The sequence below is a fragment of the Phyllostomus hastatus genome, unplaced genomic scaffold (assembly GCF_019186645.2).
Source record: "Phyllostomus hastatus isolate PE091 unplaced genomic scaffold, TTU_PhHast_1.1 phas_contig_1, whole genome shotgun sequence".
Classification (NCBI taxonomy): Eukaryota; Metazoa; Chordata; class Mammalia; order Chiroptera; family Phyllostomidae; genus Phyllostomus; species Phyllostomus hastatus.
This window is the reverse complement of record NW_025333498.1, coordinates 18058054-18074523: the sequence shown is the minus strand read 5'-3', so window position 1 is coordinate 18074523 and position 16470 is coordinate 18058054. Positions and strand designations below refer to the sequence as shown.

The 16470-nt window shown below is 43.8% G+C and overlaps 1 protein-coding gene across 12 annotated transcripts in view; it reads left to right on the top strand.

Annotated features, from left to right (window-relative positions):
• The window catches only part of RAPGEF4 (Rap guanine nucleotide exchange factor 4), a 277658-nt gene that overhangs the window by 210661 nt on the left and 50527 nt on the right, over positions 1–16470 (top strand). For all 12 annotated transcript variants that reach the window (XM_045817903.1, XM_045817825.1, XM_045818158.1 and 9 more), the window contains 6 exons: positions 4084–4168; positions 5987–6047; positions 8004–8080; positions 8505–8651; positions 10541–10656; positions 16156–16244. In XM_045817903.1, coding sequence (XP_045673859.1) covers positions 4084–4168; positions 5987–6047; positions 8004–8080; positions 8505–8651; positions 10541–10656; positions 16156–16244 — 575 coding nt within the window. The remainder of the gene's footprint in view (positions 1–4083; positions 4169–5986; positions 6048–8003; positions 8081–8504; positions 8652–10540; positions 10657–16155; positions 16245–16470) is intronic.

The following is a 16470-nucleotide window of genomic DNA, read 5'->3' as shown; positions in this document are numbered from 1 at the left end:
ATTTATTGCCATTTTATTATTCACAGTATTGATCTTCTTTTTCTTAAGTAAGTCCCTTCAACATTTCATATAATGATGGTTTGGTGATGATGAACTCCTTTAGTTTTTTCTTGTCTGGGAAGCTCTTTCTCTGCCCTTCAGTTCTAAATGATATCTTTGCTGGGTAGAGCAATCTTGGCTATAGGTCCCTGCTTTTCATGACTTTGAATATTTCTTCCCAATCCCTTCTGGCCTGCAAAGATTCTTTGGAGAAATCAGCTACAGTCTAGGTAACTGCTTTTCTCTTGTTGCTTTTAAGGTTCTCTCTTTGTTTTTGACTTTTCACATTTTAATTATGCTGTGTTTTGGCATGGGCCTCTTTGCATCCATCTTGTTTGGGACTCTCTGTGCTTCCTAGACTTACATGTCTATTTCTTTCACCAAATTAGGGGAGTTTTCTTTCATTAATTTTCCAAATGCATTTCCAACTTCTTGTTCTTTCACTTCTCCTTCTGGTGCCCCTAAGATGTTGGAACACTTGAAGTTGTCCCACAGGCTGCTTGCACTGTGCTTGTTTTTTGCTTCCTTATGTTTCAAATCATTGATTTAATTCTTGGCTTCATCTACTCTACTGTCATTTCCCTGTAAAGTCTTTATTTCAATTAGTGAATTCTTTGTTTCTGACTGGATTTTTTTTTATGCTATTGAGGTCCTCACTAATTTCCTTGAGAATCCTTATAACCAGTGTTTTGAACTCTGCATCTGATAGATTGCCTATCTCCATTTTGTTTAGTTCTTTTTTCTGGAGTGTTGATCTGTTCTTTCAATTGGGCCATGTTTCTTTGTCTCCTCATTTTGGCAGCCTCCCTGTGTTTGTTTCTATATAGTAGGTAGAGCTGCTTTGACTCCCTGCCTTGGTAGTGTGGTCTAATGTAGTAGGTGTCCTGTGAGGTCCAGTGACACAGCCTCCGCTATCACCCAAGCTGGGTACTCAAGTTGAGCCCTTTGTGTGGACTGAGTACACCCTCCTCTTGAAATGAAATCTTTATTGCTGTTGGCAGGTCAATGGGAGGGGTTTACCCAGGCCAGTCAGCTTCAGGGACTGGCTGATCACTGACTGCCAACATTCACCCTCCACAGAGGATCATCTGCACAGGGGCAGGGTGGAGGTGCTCCACTGTGGTCTGTTGCTGTCCACTGGGTGCGTTGGCCCTGGAGTTTCCTGGGTGGTGCAGACCATGGTTAGCCCCTACCTGTGCTTTGTCCAGGGCACCCTGCCTAAGCTGTAAAGCAATCTGGGATGGCTGCTACCTGTGCTGGGCTGGAGATTCAGAGGTGAAGTCAAGCTGTGATTCTAATCTGACTGCTGCTAGGGCTCACAGAAGCCAGCTGTTGCTTGTTTGATAGGATTTAGGAGCCAAGATCAGCTATTCTTAAAGCCGTTTGGGTGGGTCCATAAGTTGGATGGGATAGAGCTCTCTGTGGATCTCCAAGGCTGGCTGCTGCTAGTGCCAGGCCTGAGGCCACTTATAAAGAGGCACAGGGGATGGGGGCTCACTGAGGCTGGCTGTTGCTTGTTTGAGAGGGATTTAGGAAGTTGTGAAGCATGTACCAACAGGCATTCATACATAAAAGCGGCTTGGGTTGGCCCATAAGTTGGGTAGGATGGAGGCTCTGGGGATCTCCAGGGCAGGGCAAACAGTGTTAATCAGGTTGATAGAGTCTCAGATATGACACCAGCCTGCCAGATCTGTGGCTTTGTAGGGGGAGGGTTCAGAAAAGGGCATTGGCCTCTGTCTACCTTTCTGTCTGGGAGAAAGCTGTCCCCAAGTTCTCACTCTGCTGCCAAACACTTCAGTTTCTCCGTGTATGTCACTGGTGCCTTTCAAGCTGCTACCCTGGTGCTGGAGCTCAGAGGGAGTGAAGCTGAGTAAGTCCATGTGTGAATTCTTTAAGAGGAACTCCTTGGGACTCCAGAAGTTTCTTCCCTTGACTCAATCTCTGCTGATTTTTGCAGCCAGATGTTATGGGGACATCTTCCTGGCATGGAACCCTGGGTTGGGGGTCCTGATGTGAGGCTGGGACTCCTTGCTACCAAGATATCCCTTCGGAATTTTCATCCACCACATTTGAATGTGGGACCAGCTCATTCTGTGTTCCACCCCTCCTACCAGTCTGGATAGGTTTGGTTTCTTTAATCCCATAGGTCTTGGACTTCCATTCAGCTTGATTTCTGATGGTTCTGAGTGTTGGTTGTTTTACATTTTACTTGTCATTTTGATGTGGCCGTGCGAGGTGACAAGCTGTGTGTACCTGTGCCACCATCTTGACTGGAAGTCCCAATGAACACTTTATAAAAATACATTGTAATTAAGGTTGGAATGTCATCCTTAATTTAATGTTTAAATGTTTAGTGTAAATAGTAACATCAAATAATACCATAAATTACTAATTTTTTATTTTTTAACTTAATTTTTATTGTTAAGACTATTACAGATGTCCCCATTTACCCCCACCTTTGTCTGCCTTCCCCCAACTCCGGCCCCCCTCCCCTCCGTCCTCAACCACACTGTGGCCTGTGTCTGTGGGTGATCCATATGTGCTCTTTGTCTCACCCCTCCACCTTCTCTCCTCACCCCCGCCCCTGACAGCTGTTAGTCTGTCCCATGCGTCCAAGCTTCTGTTTCTAGTTTTTGTCGTTTCGTTCACTAGATTCCACATGTAAGTTAGATCATATGATAATACTATAAATTAGTCAAATTTTAGGGCAAAATACATAAAATAGACTGATGATGATACAACAGGTAACATACATGATTGCAGAAGTTAGCTGCAAGCAAATGCTGCCTGTGGATATCAACTTCCTAGAATTCTCACAATTAATAACCAATTTGTTTTAAAAACAAATTTGAAATTTAAAATTTCAATAACATATTAGTCGGGGCTTCTTATATTGCAGAGAGCAGTAGAAAATCTAAATTACCTGGCTTCTGTAGCACACTGGATTGAGCGCAGGCTGCGAACCAAAGGGTTGCCAGTTCTAGTCCCAGTCAAGACACGTGCCTGCATTGCAGGCCAGGTCCCCACTTGGGGCCATATAAGAGGTTAGTTACCACATATTGATGTTTCTCTCCCTCTCCGTCTCTCACCTTTCCCCTCTCTCTAAAAAGAATAAATAAATAAAAATAAATAAATAAAATCTTAAAAAAGAGAAAATCTAAATTATGACCACTTATATTTTCTCACTGATCTCTCATTAAATGCTGTCAGTGATTCCAGAACAATTATAGACATGAAAGATGACTAGGAATCCACCCTGTCCTCCCATGCCAAAATGTCCATAACATCCACATACCCTGTGAAAAGCAGATGATTGGATACTAGTTTTATAATAAATTATAAGGGGGAAGTTAACTAGTACACTGATCAAACCTCCTGAAACAGTGGTCATCATGACACAGAGTTTGGGAAATGTAAGTACATACCTCTCTTCTTTACCTTCCCTCCTAGTCTGAGTTGCTACTATTTGTCTTCTGCTGTCTCATGCCCTCACCTGTGCAGGGATAGGAAAGAAAATATTGAGTCTCTGTACACCCTTTGTTAATTCCTATTGTGGAAGCATTTACATAACCTGGAGTCTAGTGGCAACAGCATGATTATTCTGTTAAGCCAAGATACCACATAGGATCCCAAGGAATCTGGATCAATCATCCAGCTGATGAAATAAATTGTTTCTACTTGTGTTAAAAGACAAGTTTTGTTGTTATTGATTAAGATGGTAATGAAAAGCCATTTTTAAGGGCGATCATCTACAAAGTGGGAGATGGGTTTGCCAACTACATACAGTGTGAGCAGAGATGGTCCTCCCTGTGCGATTGGAGGGGAAGGGGACTCCGTGCACATTCTTGCACTGAGAACACACTCCTTTCAAACATTCCTTCAGGGGTTGTAATGGCGTAGTCTGACCCTCTGCCACCACCTTTGTATAGAGATTATTCCTAAGAAATCAGTGAATGCAGTATTGACCCTTGCATCCATTTCTCTATTTCAGGCTTCAATGATGATTTTTTTCTCATTATTCCCTTGTTACTTTTTTCTCTGCAGACCTGGCCAGAGGACTATGGATGACCTAGAGATTATCTATGAGGAGCTCCTTCACATCAAAGCCTTATCCCATCTTTCTACCACCGTAAGTTGCCCCTTGTTGAGCACGGTCAGGGGGACCTTGAGTTAAATGCACTGTTCGGACAGGCGGAGTCTGATATGGGGTGGAGGGCAGGAGTGTCTGGATTCTACCTCACAAATCATCCCTAGTGTTTCTCATGAGATGCTAAGTAAGTTATACCTGAGAACAATCACTGTAATGGATCACGTATTGTCACATCTTTAGTAGTTGCCACCTGCTCTAAACCCCAAAGCAGTGTGGTGTGAGTAGGATTGAACATAAGCTTAATCTTCCCAAACCTGAACCTTGGAACCTACACACTTAGACAAAAAAGCCAGGCCTTAAAAAGGGGCCCTGAGTCCCTTCTATGAAATGCTAAGCCAGAGGGAGGAAGGAGGGAAATCAAGATGACCTGTCCTGGCCCAAGTGGCCAGCTTTGCCCAGGTTTGCTGCCCTTTTGAAAAATGAAGGACAAGATTCAGGAGAGCATTACTTCAGCTATGTTAGGGCCCAGCAGCAGTACCCAGTAGAGGAAAATGGCCCGATGGCTGTATCTGACTCTAAACTTTTGCATGATTAGTATATTTAGGAAAGTATGGACAGAAATTTGGCCTGAGTAGGGACAGAAACAACTCCTCCCACGAAAGGAACATAGGAACAGGATTTCCAGACAACACGCCTCTTATATGCTAATAACTTAATAATAATAATAAAAAGTTGTTTCAATGTTTGGAAATTCTGTCCCAAGGCCCCTTAGCAACACCTGCATTCCCAATTTGCATTTCATTCCCAATTTGCTAGGCGATAGTGAGCTATCACGTGGTAGCAGTCTCTGTGGGCCCTGCCCTGGGGGGAGGGTTGAGGTCTCTGCAGAGAGCAGTGAGGCATTTGTCAGAGCCCCAAGCAGAAGGGCTCCAAACCCTTCCGCCTTCAACCCAACAGAGCTGCCTTCACATTCCTCCCCGCTGCACTGCTGGGGGTGCAGACGCTCGCTCACCTTCGTGGAGTAACCAGGGATATGGTCCAGCCCAGCCTTCGCTCCCACCCACCACTGCCCTGTCATTGTCACTTCATCCTTGGGGGCAGGGAGGAGGTCTAGTGCCTGGGAGCCTCACCTGGGAAGCCACAGCACGTGTAAGCACCTTGGGCCCCCACTGCAGAGGAGGCGAGGGAAGACCCCTTTCCCTGCCTGCACTCCAGGCCCCCAGCATGCCCGTTCTGACTTCCCAGGCCCGATGGAATTGAGTGGACCGTGGGTAGACTCTTCTCCCTCAAGCCGCAGGTACCCAGGCTCTGTGGGGAAGTCTCGGTTTACTTGATTTTTAGGGTGATGAAGCCCAAATTTGGGATGATAATTTAGAACTTAGTTTTTGTCATTGTTTTTTTTTAAACTATCTTGGAATATATATCTGCTCATACATTTAAGCTTAATTATTCAACTTGAACTCACTGAATTTTCCAACATGTTTGCAATGATGCCTTATATGGGATACAGGAAAGGGCCTCTAGTAGCAACAGAGTCATAGGATGTTGTAGACACTTCACCTTCTCATCCAAGACAAAAGCCAGGCAATGAAATCGGCCAGTGCAGATATGTGAAACCACGTTTCCAATGGTCCCCTGAGTGGTTGTCTTGTATGAATTGGCATATGAAAGAGCTTTTGTGAGAGCTTTAAGAATCTCGTGGCAAAACTAGTGAAAGAAGCTCTAGACGACACTAAGAGCGAGCAGAGGTGGAGATGGCTGTGAGGGAAGAAGGGGCGGTTGGCTCTGTTCAGAAAGGGAAGGTACCCCGCCCTGCCCAAATCTGGGCTTTCCACATTCCTTCTCGTCTTCTTCCAGGTGAAGCGGGAGTTAGCAGGGGTTCTCATTTTTGAGTCTCACGCCAAAGGAGGCACCGTCTGTAAGTAAAAGCTGCAATCGGACGTTGGGCCTGGCAGGCCCCCTCGCCAGCATGTGTCATGGGGGCCTGGCTGCAAATACTCCCCTTCCCTGGGCCTGGGTCAGACTTGGCAAGATGTCCTGTGGCACTTTTGTTTTCCGGGACCTGTGGCCATTCCCAGGAAGTGTCCATTATTCTGCGGCAAGTGTTTTTCCGGGACCAGCGTGGGAGCGGCTGCTGACCTGAGCCTCTGCTCGCTCCCTATCCCCTGTCTTGGGTGGTGTGGAAGGGGGCTGGGATGAAGCTGCTCTTCAGGCAGGAGCTTTCCACAGTGACCTCACTCCAGGGGGTGGTTTTGGAAGAAGTCACCCATCTCTTGAGAGTGCTAGTTAGAATGATAAACGATCCTGTTTTCCTTTTCTTCTCTCGCTTCCATTATCAGCTCCAAGCCTGAAAGAATTTCTTTGACCCAAATATTTACACAGAACTAATATTTCGGATCTCTCCAGAATCCAGACTGTAATTTAGTTCTGTGATTATATTTGAAAGCAAAAAGTGAAATTTGATATCAATAAATGTGAATAAATTTATTCAGGCTAGCATTTCCCACTAATCTGCAAAGTCCGTCTTGAAAAGTAGGGCCAGTGGTCTCCCCTGGCCAGGAAACACCATCTCCTCTAACCTCTCTTGGAGAGGCGTGTGCAGCGGCATGCCGAGGCTCTCAGGAGTTCTGCCATGAAGGGAAACGTGCACTCTGTTTGGACTCGTGGGACTCGCATTCCCTAAACCTAGTGAGACACAGAAAGAACACTTGTTTCATGGACACCAGTGAGGGTTTCAAGGGACATTCTGGGAAAAGTCTTGCTCCTTCTTCAGGCCAAGTTACGCTAGTCAAACAAGCAGGGGGCAAAAATTGTAAAGGCAAAAAGTTATGAAAATTACATTTTAAAATGTTTTCCTGTCATCAAAAGTGGCACCTCTAACAATGATACTTAATGTAGTAAGAATGGCCTTTCTTGAAATTTGAAAGGTTTGCTTTAGTTCTTTTTTTTTATTTATTTTATTTTTATTTATTTATTTATTTTTAGAGAGGGAATGGAGGGAGAGAGAGAGAGAGAGAGAGAGAAACATTAATGTGTGGTTGCTGGGGGCCATGGCCTGCAACCCAGGCATGTGACCTGGCTGGGAATCGAACCTGTGACACTTTGGTTCACAGCCTGCGCTCAATCCATTGAGCTACGCCAGCCAGGGCTTGCTTTAGTTCTTTTTTTAAATTTTTTTGGTCAGTGGTGATCTACAACTTGTCTTTCATTCTTTTCATTCAAACTTACTGATTGTTTTCATTTTATAATGAAATATTTAAGTATTTCAAACAAATAATAGAGATTATTACATGTACCCTTTTAATCTTTATTAAACACTAACATGCAACATTTTTTTATGTTTTCTAAAGAAGGAAATTACAGATCCAGTCGTTTCCTCCCTTGTCTCATTCTTCTCTTTCCTTCTCCAAGTAACTTCTATCCTAGATGCAATGGTTATTGTTCCAACCCATTTTTAAATATATATATATATGTAGACATCTATAGCCGTAAACATAAGTAGCACTGATTTGCATGTTTTCAAATTTCACACTACTGGTCAGATTATTTTTAAAAACTATTTTCTATGGCACAGTAAGTTTTGATGAATGGTGGGTGAGAGCATGTGGCCTGATGAATTGGATTGCTGGTGAAGTCGTAGCCGATAAAAACGGACCCTTCAGGGCGGGGCGAGCAGAGCAGCCTTCTGTCCCTGCTGTGTTCTAGAGAAAAGGAGATGATGTTCCACCCGAAGACGTCAGTATTTGCCAGTACCTTTTTTCCTTCGGGAAGAAATGTGTAGTTCTGGGAACTTAAAATGAAGATCTGATGAGCTGTAATTTATATTGATGTGCTTCTATTCTTGTTGTAAGTCTTTTTATCTTTTTGCATCTAGTGTTCAACCAGGGAGAAGAAGGCACCTCCTGGTACATTATCCTAAAAGGATCCGTGAATGTAGTCATTTATGGCAAGGTATGTGTGTCTTTTTCTCTTTGGATCTTCATTATGCTCCATTTACTAGTGTGGCTCTCAGTATTAACAATGTGGCGCTACAATTAAACTTACAATGACATTGTTACTCAATGTAGAAAAGTCACTATAGCATCTCTAATCATAAATTATCCTAATTACTATACTCAGAGTAGCATTGAACTTTGTGGGGGCACATCACCTTAAAGATTATAATGTATACATTTAAGTAATTCCATAGCCCATATTACTCAATGAAAGAAAAATGTAACATTATAATTTAATTCCATAACTCCTCTGTGGCATCCCTGGGTACGGCCCATTTATATACACAGTGTGTGAAGGGACAGGGGGTCTCCTGGGGGGAGGCTGGTGGGCGTCGGCTCTGTCTCAGGATCACCTTCACCCGAACGTCTGCTCTCTCCAGGGCGTGGTGTGCACCCTGCACGAAGGAGATGACTTTGGCAAGCTGGCGTTGGTGAATGACGCCCCCAGAGCCGCCTCTATCGTCTTGCGAGAAGATAATTGCCATTTCTTAAGAGTAGACAAAGAGGATTTCAACCGGATTCTGAGGGTAAGTCCAAGGCAAACTGGCTGAGGGGTGTCCCATTTTCCCTCTTGCCAGGTAAAAGGTCTGCGCGTCATGTGCACTGAGCAGTGCTGTGATTAATGAGGGCCCCAGGAGCAAAGAGCCTCGTCACAGGCCTGGGGTGGTCAGTGTGCTGGTGTGCTCTGGGGCCCAGGGGCATACCCAGGCAGGGCTCTGCTCTGGCCTGGCCCAGTCCGTGAGAACTGAAGACATCAGGGGACTCCTGCAAACGCCAAAACCAGGCGTGTCTCTTTGCCACCCGAGGCTTCCGCTTTTGTGTCCTTCCTCACACATGTCCTTCTCTATCCGAAACCTTCCCAGTCTCCACCTCCAGTCTCTTCCCAATCTGAACATTTCTTTAACATCACACCCTCTCTTGATTTATGGAGTGATTACGTTTTAGTGGGAATTAGTGTTAATCATGGTTACTCTAACCAAGCATTTTTATTTGAAGTGCTTAATGTTAAACTGACTCACACTAAAGGAATTTTAGACTTTGGCAAGTAGGCGAAGAATAATTGCATTTAAAGTTGGCTCTGCAGATGGGCCTTCTCTAAGCCTGGCATGGCATTTGTGAGGGTGGGCGATCTTTAAAAGAGGTGGTCCCTGGCCCTTCCCCACCCCATGCAGCCCCTGGTCCCTGGGGAGGAACCACCCTGCTTTGGCAGGTTATGGACTGGTTATGGACTGCTGGCGATGATGACAGTGTCCCATCACCCCTGAGCTCTCAGGTGGCTCTTACTCCATCCCTCCCTAGCTTGAGGTCACGCAGAGACACTGTTCTCTCCAGGATCACTTTGCTCCGTTCCCGTCCTGCTGCTGACAGAGCAGACTCTGTTCTCTGCCTCTCCTACCCTTAGCATCTCTGTGCATCTTACCTGAAAGTCCAAAATGCAGCATCTATGCTTTCTGGAACATTTGACATTATTTAATGATCATTTACAACGTCATTCTCTATTCCTTATGTGCAGACACCTATCACTACACAGCCTTAAATATTTGCCTCTGGTGGCAAAATTTCTGACAGCAAAGTTTGTCTTAGGAATGCATTCTCTTAGTGCAAAGAAAGTTCAATTAAAAACTATACCATTGAACACATACCATTGAACAATATAGAAAAAAATACCACATGGAATTTGCCTTGGTTCTTATCTAATCTCTTTTAAAATGGGGACCAAATGATGAGAAAAAGCACATTAATTTAATTTAAAAAATTTTTAAATTTAATTTTAATTTTTAAAATTAATTATTTAATATGACATTGAAACTTACAGGTAAATGTTAACCCTTCGAGGTTTGCACATATGGACTTTGCATTTAGCAAAAAAAATTCTTTGAAAGAGTCACATGAGGACCATATTATTGATGTGATTTATAAAATTATTCACATATCTGAAAAATGTTTTTAACGTATTACAAACTGATTTTGTTTTTTTAAAAGAGTAAACAGTTTTTTGATTAGAGAGAAAAAGTACTACTCTTCAGAAAATTAAATAGCCTCAGAAGGAAATCAAAATGAAAGAACTTCATCAAAGCCGAATGCCATGTGCCATATGTTTTTATAAAGAATAAATGCTTTGCCCCCCTATGTCCCACTACCCACCCTCCCCAAAGGTTTCTTGGAGCACAGCCACACTCCTCCTTACTCTGCGGATTTTCTGAATCTGGACTAAAAGCAGAGCTTTAAAACCACATGCCTAACCCTCATCTGCTCCTCTCTCTGACCATTCCAGCCCTTGACTCTGAAAATGACTTAATTTGTAGACACAACAATTAGCATCACAAGCACCAAATGAGTTTCTGAAGCATTTGAAATTTTTTTCATTGTCTGAGAAAATGGCAGCATCTGTATGTGGTGTGATTTGTATTTGCAGGACGTTGAGGCGAACACAGTCAGACTCAAAGAACATGACCAAGATGTCTTGGTGCTGGAGAAGGTCCCAGCAGGGAACAGGGCTTCTAATCAAGGAAACGCACAGCCTCAGCAAAAGTAGGTTTGCATCCAGCACTGCGACTGCCAGACTATGATTAACCTTTTCACATGGTATCATCATTTCTACAATAGCATGTTCTCCTTCTCTGTGGAAGATGGCGGTGTGCGACTTCTTTCTCTCTATTGACTAATCACACATTTTGTGGAGTATAATGTGTCCCTTTCCAGCACTGTGTTTAGCTTGGTGCTGCCTGGAGTAATCTGGGGAGACTGTTCCCCTACTCTGAGTGTTCTCTGTAGATACAGTGTTCGACTGCAATAGCTTTGGAACAGGAGACATCGGAGAGAACAATGGAAGCAGGAATGCCAGGCAGCTCAGGGCACACAGAGGCCACCCGGGCAGGGATTTTCGACAGGTGTGCTCCAAGAATTTTTTAAAACATGCAGTACCTGACTTTAATCAGAGGCACTGCCATATTTTCCCTAGATTGTCAAATAAAAAAATGACAACAGCCAATACAACAATAGTCATCCGGTGTGAATGAATCAAAATTATACCTATTCCTTTTTTTTGGTCAGATCGGAAAAACAACTTTTTTTTTTGGTGAGCTGCAGAATTTTAGTAATTAGTTTAGGTGTGCCATCAGATGGAAGAGGTTGAAAACCACTGCCCTAGGTGGTAAGAGCCTTTGGTGTTTGAATTTCTATGGAGGATTTCTCAAGAAGTGTTTCCATCCTGTTGTCAGAATGAGCATCTTTGACAGAAACCCAGATTTCAAACGCAAGACAATCTGCTGATCCAGCCTGGAAGCAGGCGCTTGGCTTCACCCATCGTTACTCCTGCTCATGTCAAATGGGTACTTGCTTCTCGGGGCCCCATGTAACTTGGGTCTTTACAGAGTACATATTACATTCAGTTCCATCTTTTGTAGCAACCTCCTGCTTGAGACTTTTTCATCAAATGTACCAACATTTATTTGAATGGAATTACAGGAGAATTAGGAAATGTAGCTCCAAGAAATAGAAAATCATAGAATCTCATTTTTAAAATAAAGATTAATTTTCAGTCTTAGGATGATAAAAACACCAATGCTGCAGCTAAAGAAAGGTCACCAAATGGTATGTTGACAAAGAACACATCCTAGTAGTGTTCCTTTGTTTACCCTGTGAATGGGGTGTTCCCTTTCACCAGCACGCTCTCTGTAGTATTGATGAATTTTTATTGTTCAAACTAAAAGTCTAAGGCTCAGACATTTCATCTGGATGACTTGGCATATTTACAAGGAAGGTGGGAAGAAATATAGTGTTACTGAATAGCCATAGTGTATTTTGCATATTTCATGTAATCCCTTATTACAACCCCTTTCAACAGATGGAAAAAATTAGGCTTGGAGAAGCAAGTCACTTGCCCAAGATTACGAAGCTTGTAATGATAGCGCTGGGATTTGCGTTCAGCTTGATCAGCTTCTGTGCCTTTTTCTCCGTTAGCCGCACAGATGACTAGCAAACTGTGCAATCTGAGTTCTGTGTCCTCAGCACTACCTGCTGCACATGGCAGACCATTATATTTCAACAGGACTGACATAAAATGGACTACGTAAAAAGTACTTTTTCACTCACAAAACTATAAAATAGCTATCCAGAATTCTTCATTATTTCTTTTTTGTTTTTCACTGCTATTCATTTTTGAAAATGTTCTTGCTCAAGTGTTTTTATCAGCTGCCCTTCCTGAGGACAGTGAGAATGAAGACATTTTTTATGTGAAGCTTCGAACTATCCCCAATGATTTTCCTTAGTGCTCTTCAGTACAACTTGAACGTAACTAGGCCACGTTATGGTGATCATCTGCATTCTTTAATAATGCTTCAGATGTCGCAGGAAAATTTTGTGGCCTGAAAAGGGAAGCCTTGATAATTCTCCTTAACCTTGAAGCATGCGACCAAGATGTCCCCTGGAGGCCCCCTTCCTTCACCTCTTCATTTTGATCTTCACGGCAGAATGATCAAAAGCATTTGCTTGTTACAACATCTTCCATTCAGAGCGCCTTCCAAATATAGATTTTTTATGACATCAAACTAAAGGGAACAGAAAAGGAGAGGCCATGTGCATTAAACTTATTTTAGGCCTGGATCTGATTTCTATTATATCTCATTTGTGTCCTCTAGACAAATCCAAATTTCTTATGTGATTCAAAAACCTGTGCATGTTCTCAGCACACCATTTAAGAAATAGCAGTGAGTACAAAATAATGCACCATGCAAAGTCAGTTTCCTGAGGAATAAAAGGCCATTCTCTCAAGCGGTGGTTTTCCAAGGTGAGCTTTCCCAAGCCAGAGCAGACTTGACAATGGGAGGCTGTGCAAGTCCGTTTTGGTTGATATTCTGGATAGCTTCGATAGCATGGCAACACTCATGTCTGTGGAGGGACTTAAGATCTAGGAACCTTTAGGGCTTCTATCGCCTCAGAAATTGTCCTTTTTGAGCTTACAGAGGGTCTCTTATTTTTCCAATTCATTTTTCCCCTGAGAAATCCAGAAGTTTCAAAATTGCCTGACTCTGCCCAAGTCACTCAGCTATGAGTGTGATAGTAAAATGTCAATTGCAAGACAGTATTTCTCATGATGGGTAAACTTCATGGAGCCCTGAAAAATTTATCATCATGGTTGTCTTCTGCTCTGTGGTTATGTGGTTTTAGTAAGAAAGAAAGAATTTCAAATGGCTCTTCCTGTTTTCAGTACTGTGCTGCTTTGACTGAGACCAGCCACCCCATTCACCTCCGTCCTGTTTGCAGACAGTCTCTTTAGGGCTCCCCCTACCCCAGACCACTTCTGTTTCTGTTCTCAGTACAGAGGGAAGTGTCTCTTTTCCTAATATCATTTCCAGACTTGATGTTAGGAAAAGATTTTCTGTCACAGGCTTGAAACCCCACCACTTGGATAATATAGCCAATTGGGGTTCTCTTGAACTTGGACTAAAGTAGCTCCTTCCTGCAATCATCTGAAAAGAGCCATGCCATCTGGACTGCAAGTTTCTCATTTAAACAATGCGAAGCAGTAGGCGCCTGGCAGTGTCCAGCCTGAGACAAAGAAAAAACGTGATGTTTCAGTCAAACCCAGAGCTGCAAGATCACAGAAGGCTGTGTGGCCAGCAGCTCCCTGGCCCGCCCTCCTCAGAGTTCCCCATGGTGAAAGGTCAACACCTGAACAGCCTTCCTGGAGCTGGGAAGAGGAAGAGGACCAGTAAGGCCACCACAGCAGCTGCACCACTAGAGGGAGCCTTTGGTAGCAGAAGAAAGATCCCCTGGTGTCAGAGTGACCAGATGGGCACTTCTCTTAGTGAAATGATAGGATACTTGGCTTGCCACCCTGGTCTTTATTCTTTTTGACCAGATAAGAACACTCTAACCAAGGGATGTCCAAACAAAGGGCACCAGACTGTGAAGCCAGCTTTCCACCAGAGTGACATTTTTGACAAGGGAACGGTCCCATCTGATGTAGCGGTCACGTAGCCCCCATGCTGCTCACTAGCCGCGGCTGCCCAACGCTGCAGTAAATAACAAGTTTTTATTGTAATGTATCTACACTCTAATTTAAGTAAAACTCTTCAGAAACAAGAGAACACATTCTCTTCAAAGAGGGTTTTCCCTTTACACAGCAGACTTCCTGTTCAGAGTGAGCTCCGAGTACCGAGAGGTAGCTCTGCCCGAGGTCTGGCCGCACAGGCCGAAAGCGACAGGAGACTCGCACTTGTGCTGTGAAGCCAGACCTGGGCTCATGGTGGAGATCTCGCGTCTACTAACTCGGTGACTGCGGGCCAGATGGCTCCCCTTACAGAGCAGTTTCTCCGCCTGCAGAATAAAGATAGTATTTAACTAGCAGGAGTAAACCTGAGGACGTCGTTCAGGGCCCGCCTAGTTGGCTGGGCACAGTGAGCATTCGACAGACATTGAGTGCCCTCTCCAACCTCAACTCCTCACTATGTGGGCAGATGCCGTCCCCTCTCCAGCTCGTCTGCTGAGCACTATCACAGAATCATGAATTCCAGGAATTATTGAATGAACGCAGCAATTTTCTCCACTTAAGTGTTGCGAGTCATGTGTAGCTATGCCCTCTCTTTTCTCAAATATTCATTACCTACGAGGGGAAAAACCATTGTCTTCTACCTTATTTACTCTGAGAAAAGGGTCATGTTTTTGAGATTAAAGTATTTTTTTTTCTATTCCCCCTCTTCTTCCCTAGTCTCCAAAGCCAGGTTACCTCGAAGTCTTAACTCTCCAGCTCCCTTCTGACCCCACACGCAGGCACATGTGCTCGGATGTGCGCACACGCACGCACACAGGGGAGTGTGAGCCAACGGCTGCCTTCCAGGCGGACTGCGTTTGTTACCTCCCTCAACACCAGAGTTGCCTCACACACTCTCCCTCTCCATGTCCACGGGCAGAGGGTCACGTGTTGAATTGCCTCTTCTTCACTCCCCCTGGCATGAAGTGAAGACCCTGAGATTTCATGTGTTAGGGATATTCTTGGGATCTGCAGGCACCTCCTCCAAGGTCTCAAACAAGCAGAGAAAAGATGTCGATGAGGAGGCAAAGAAATCTGGATTCTCCTAGAAGGGATCCCAGGTTTCTGAACATAGGAGAAATTATGCTTGCTGAGCATAAGAGAATTTTATTCTCCTGGTTGTTTCCCTTCCCTGTTGTTTTGCCTTAGGTGAAGTGCCGAGCAGAAAAGCAAAGTCTGAGGTCTGAAATAGGAGCTCCCATATTGTCTTAATGTATTTGGTCTCTAGTTTTCATTCACTGTCTTATTACTATCTTAAATATGACTTTGATATAACCCACATTCAATCTAAAAAATAAATCCTTTCATGTTGACCAAAGAGCTGCATGGATGGATCATCTGAAATAATGATGAAGCCCCCCCCCAATAATATATATTTGACATTGAAATAAATTATATGAATTTTCTGTGGCTGATTTATTTCTGTTCAGGTACTGTTGGGGTTTGCTTGTTTGCTCATCGGTGTTTGTTTTTTTTTCTTCTCCTGTTTTATTCTTAGCTGTATTTCCAAAGCACATGCCAGTGTACAGTTGGGAAAGACAGAGCATTCCAGAAATAGGCAGGGGAATCCAGTGTGGGACTGAAATTTTGCTACAAGTAACCCATATATGGATAACCTAGCTTACTGTCGCTTCCCGTCCCCAGCTCCCTGGGCCTGACCTGAGCTGCCCCGGGATTCACATGTCTCTCTTCATTCCCCTCGGAACAGGGCTGGAGGCGCTCAGTTCCCAGCCTGCCACAGCCACCGCTCTGCAAGAAATTTACTTCAGTTCCATATAGGGACAAAAGAGTCACATTTCAGTAACTACTTCAGTTTGTTGTCTTCCTATGTGACTTTAGTGAGGCTCACGGGCTCTCTTACTAAAGGAGAATATGGGCCACAGATTAAGTTGACATGGTTTCCTGGGATCTTTAAAAAATCTTAGCTGTGTGAAAAGTCATTTATTAGTGATTTGCCCACCTTTGAAAAGCTAATGATGTTTTTATTTTTTATCCAGGTATACTGTGATGTCAGGAACACCTGAAAAAATTTTAGAGCATTTTCTAGAAACTATACGCCTTGAGCCAACTTTAAATGAAGCAACAGGTAAATACCTAGAACAGAGTGTGTGTACATTAAATCATGCAGAGCACTGGAAGGAAATCCCGAGTTCATCTTCAGTGTGTGTAGCCCATACAGTTTTAGAAGGGGGTATGTATATTCACAATTGAAGAGCATCCCTGCATGGCTCACCTAGGAAACAATCTTTCTGACCCTCCTCTGCCCCCTCCATTCCTCTCTGTCCTTTGTAAATGGCCCAGTATCATTTGTA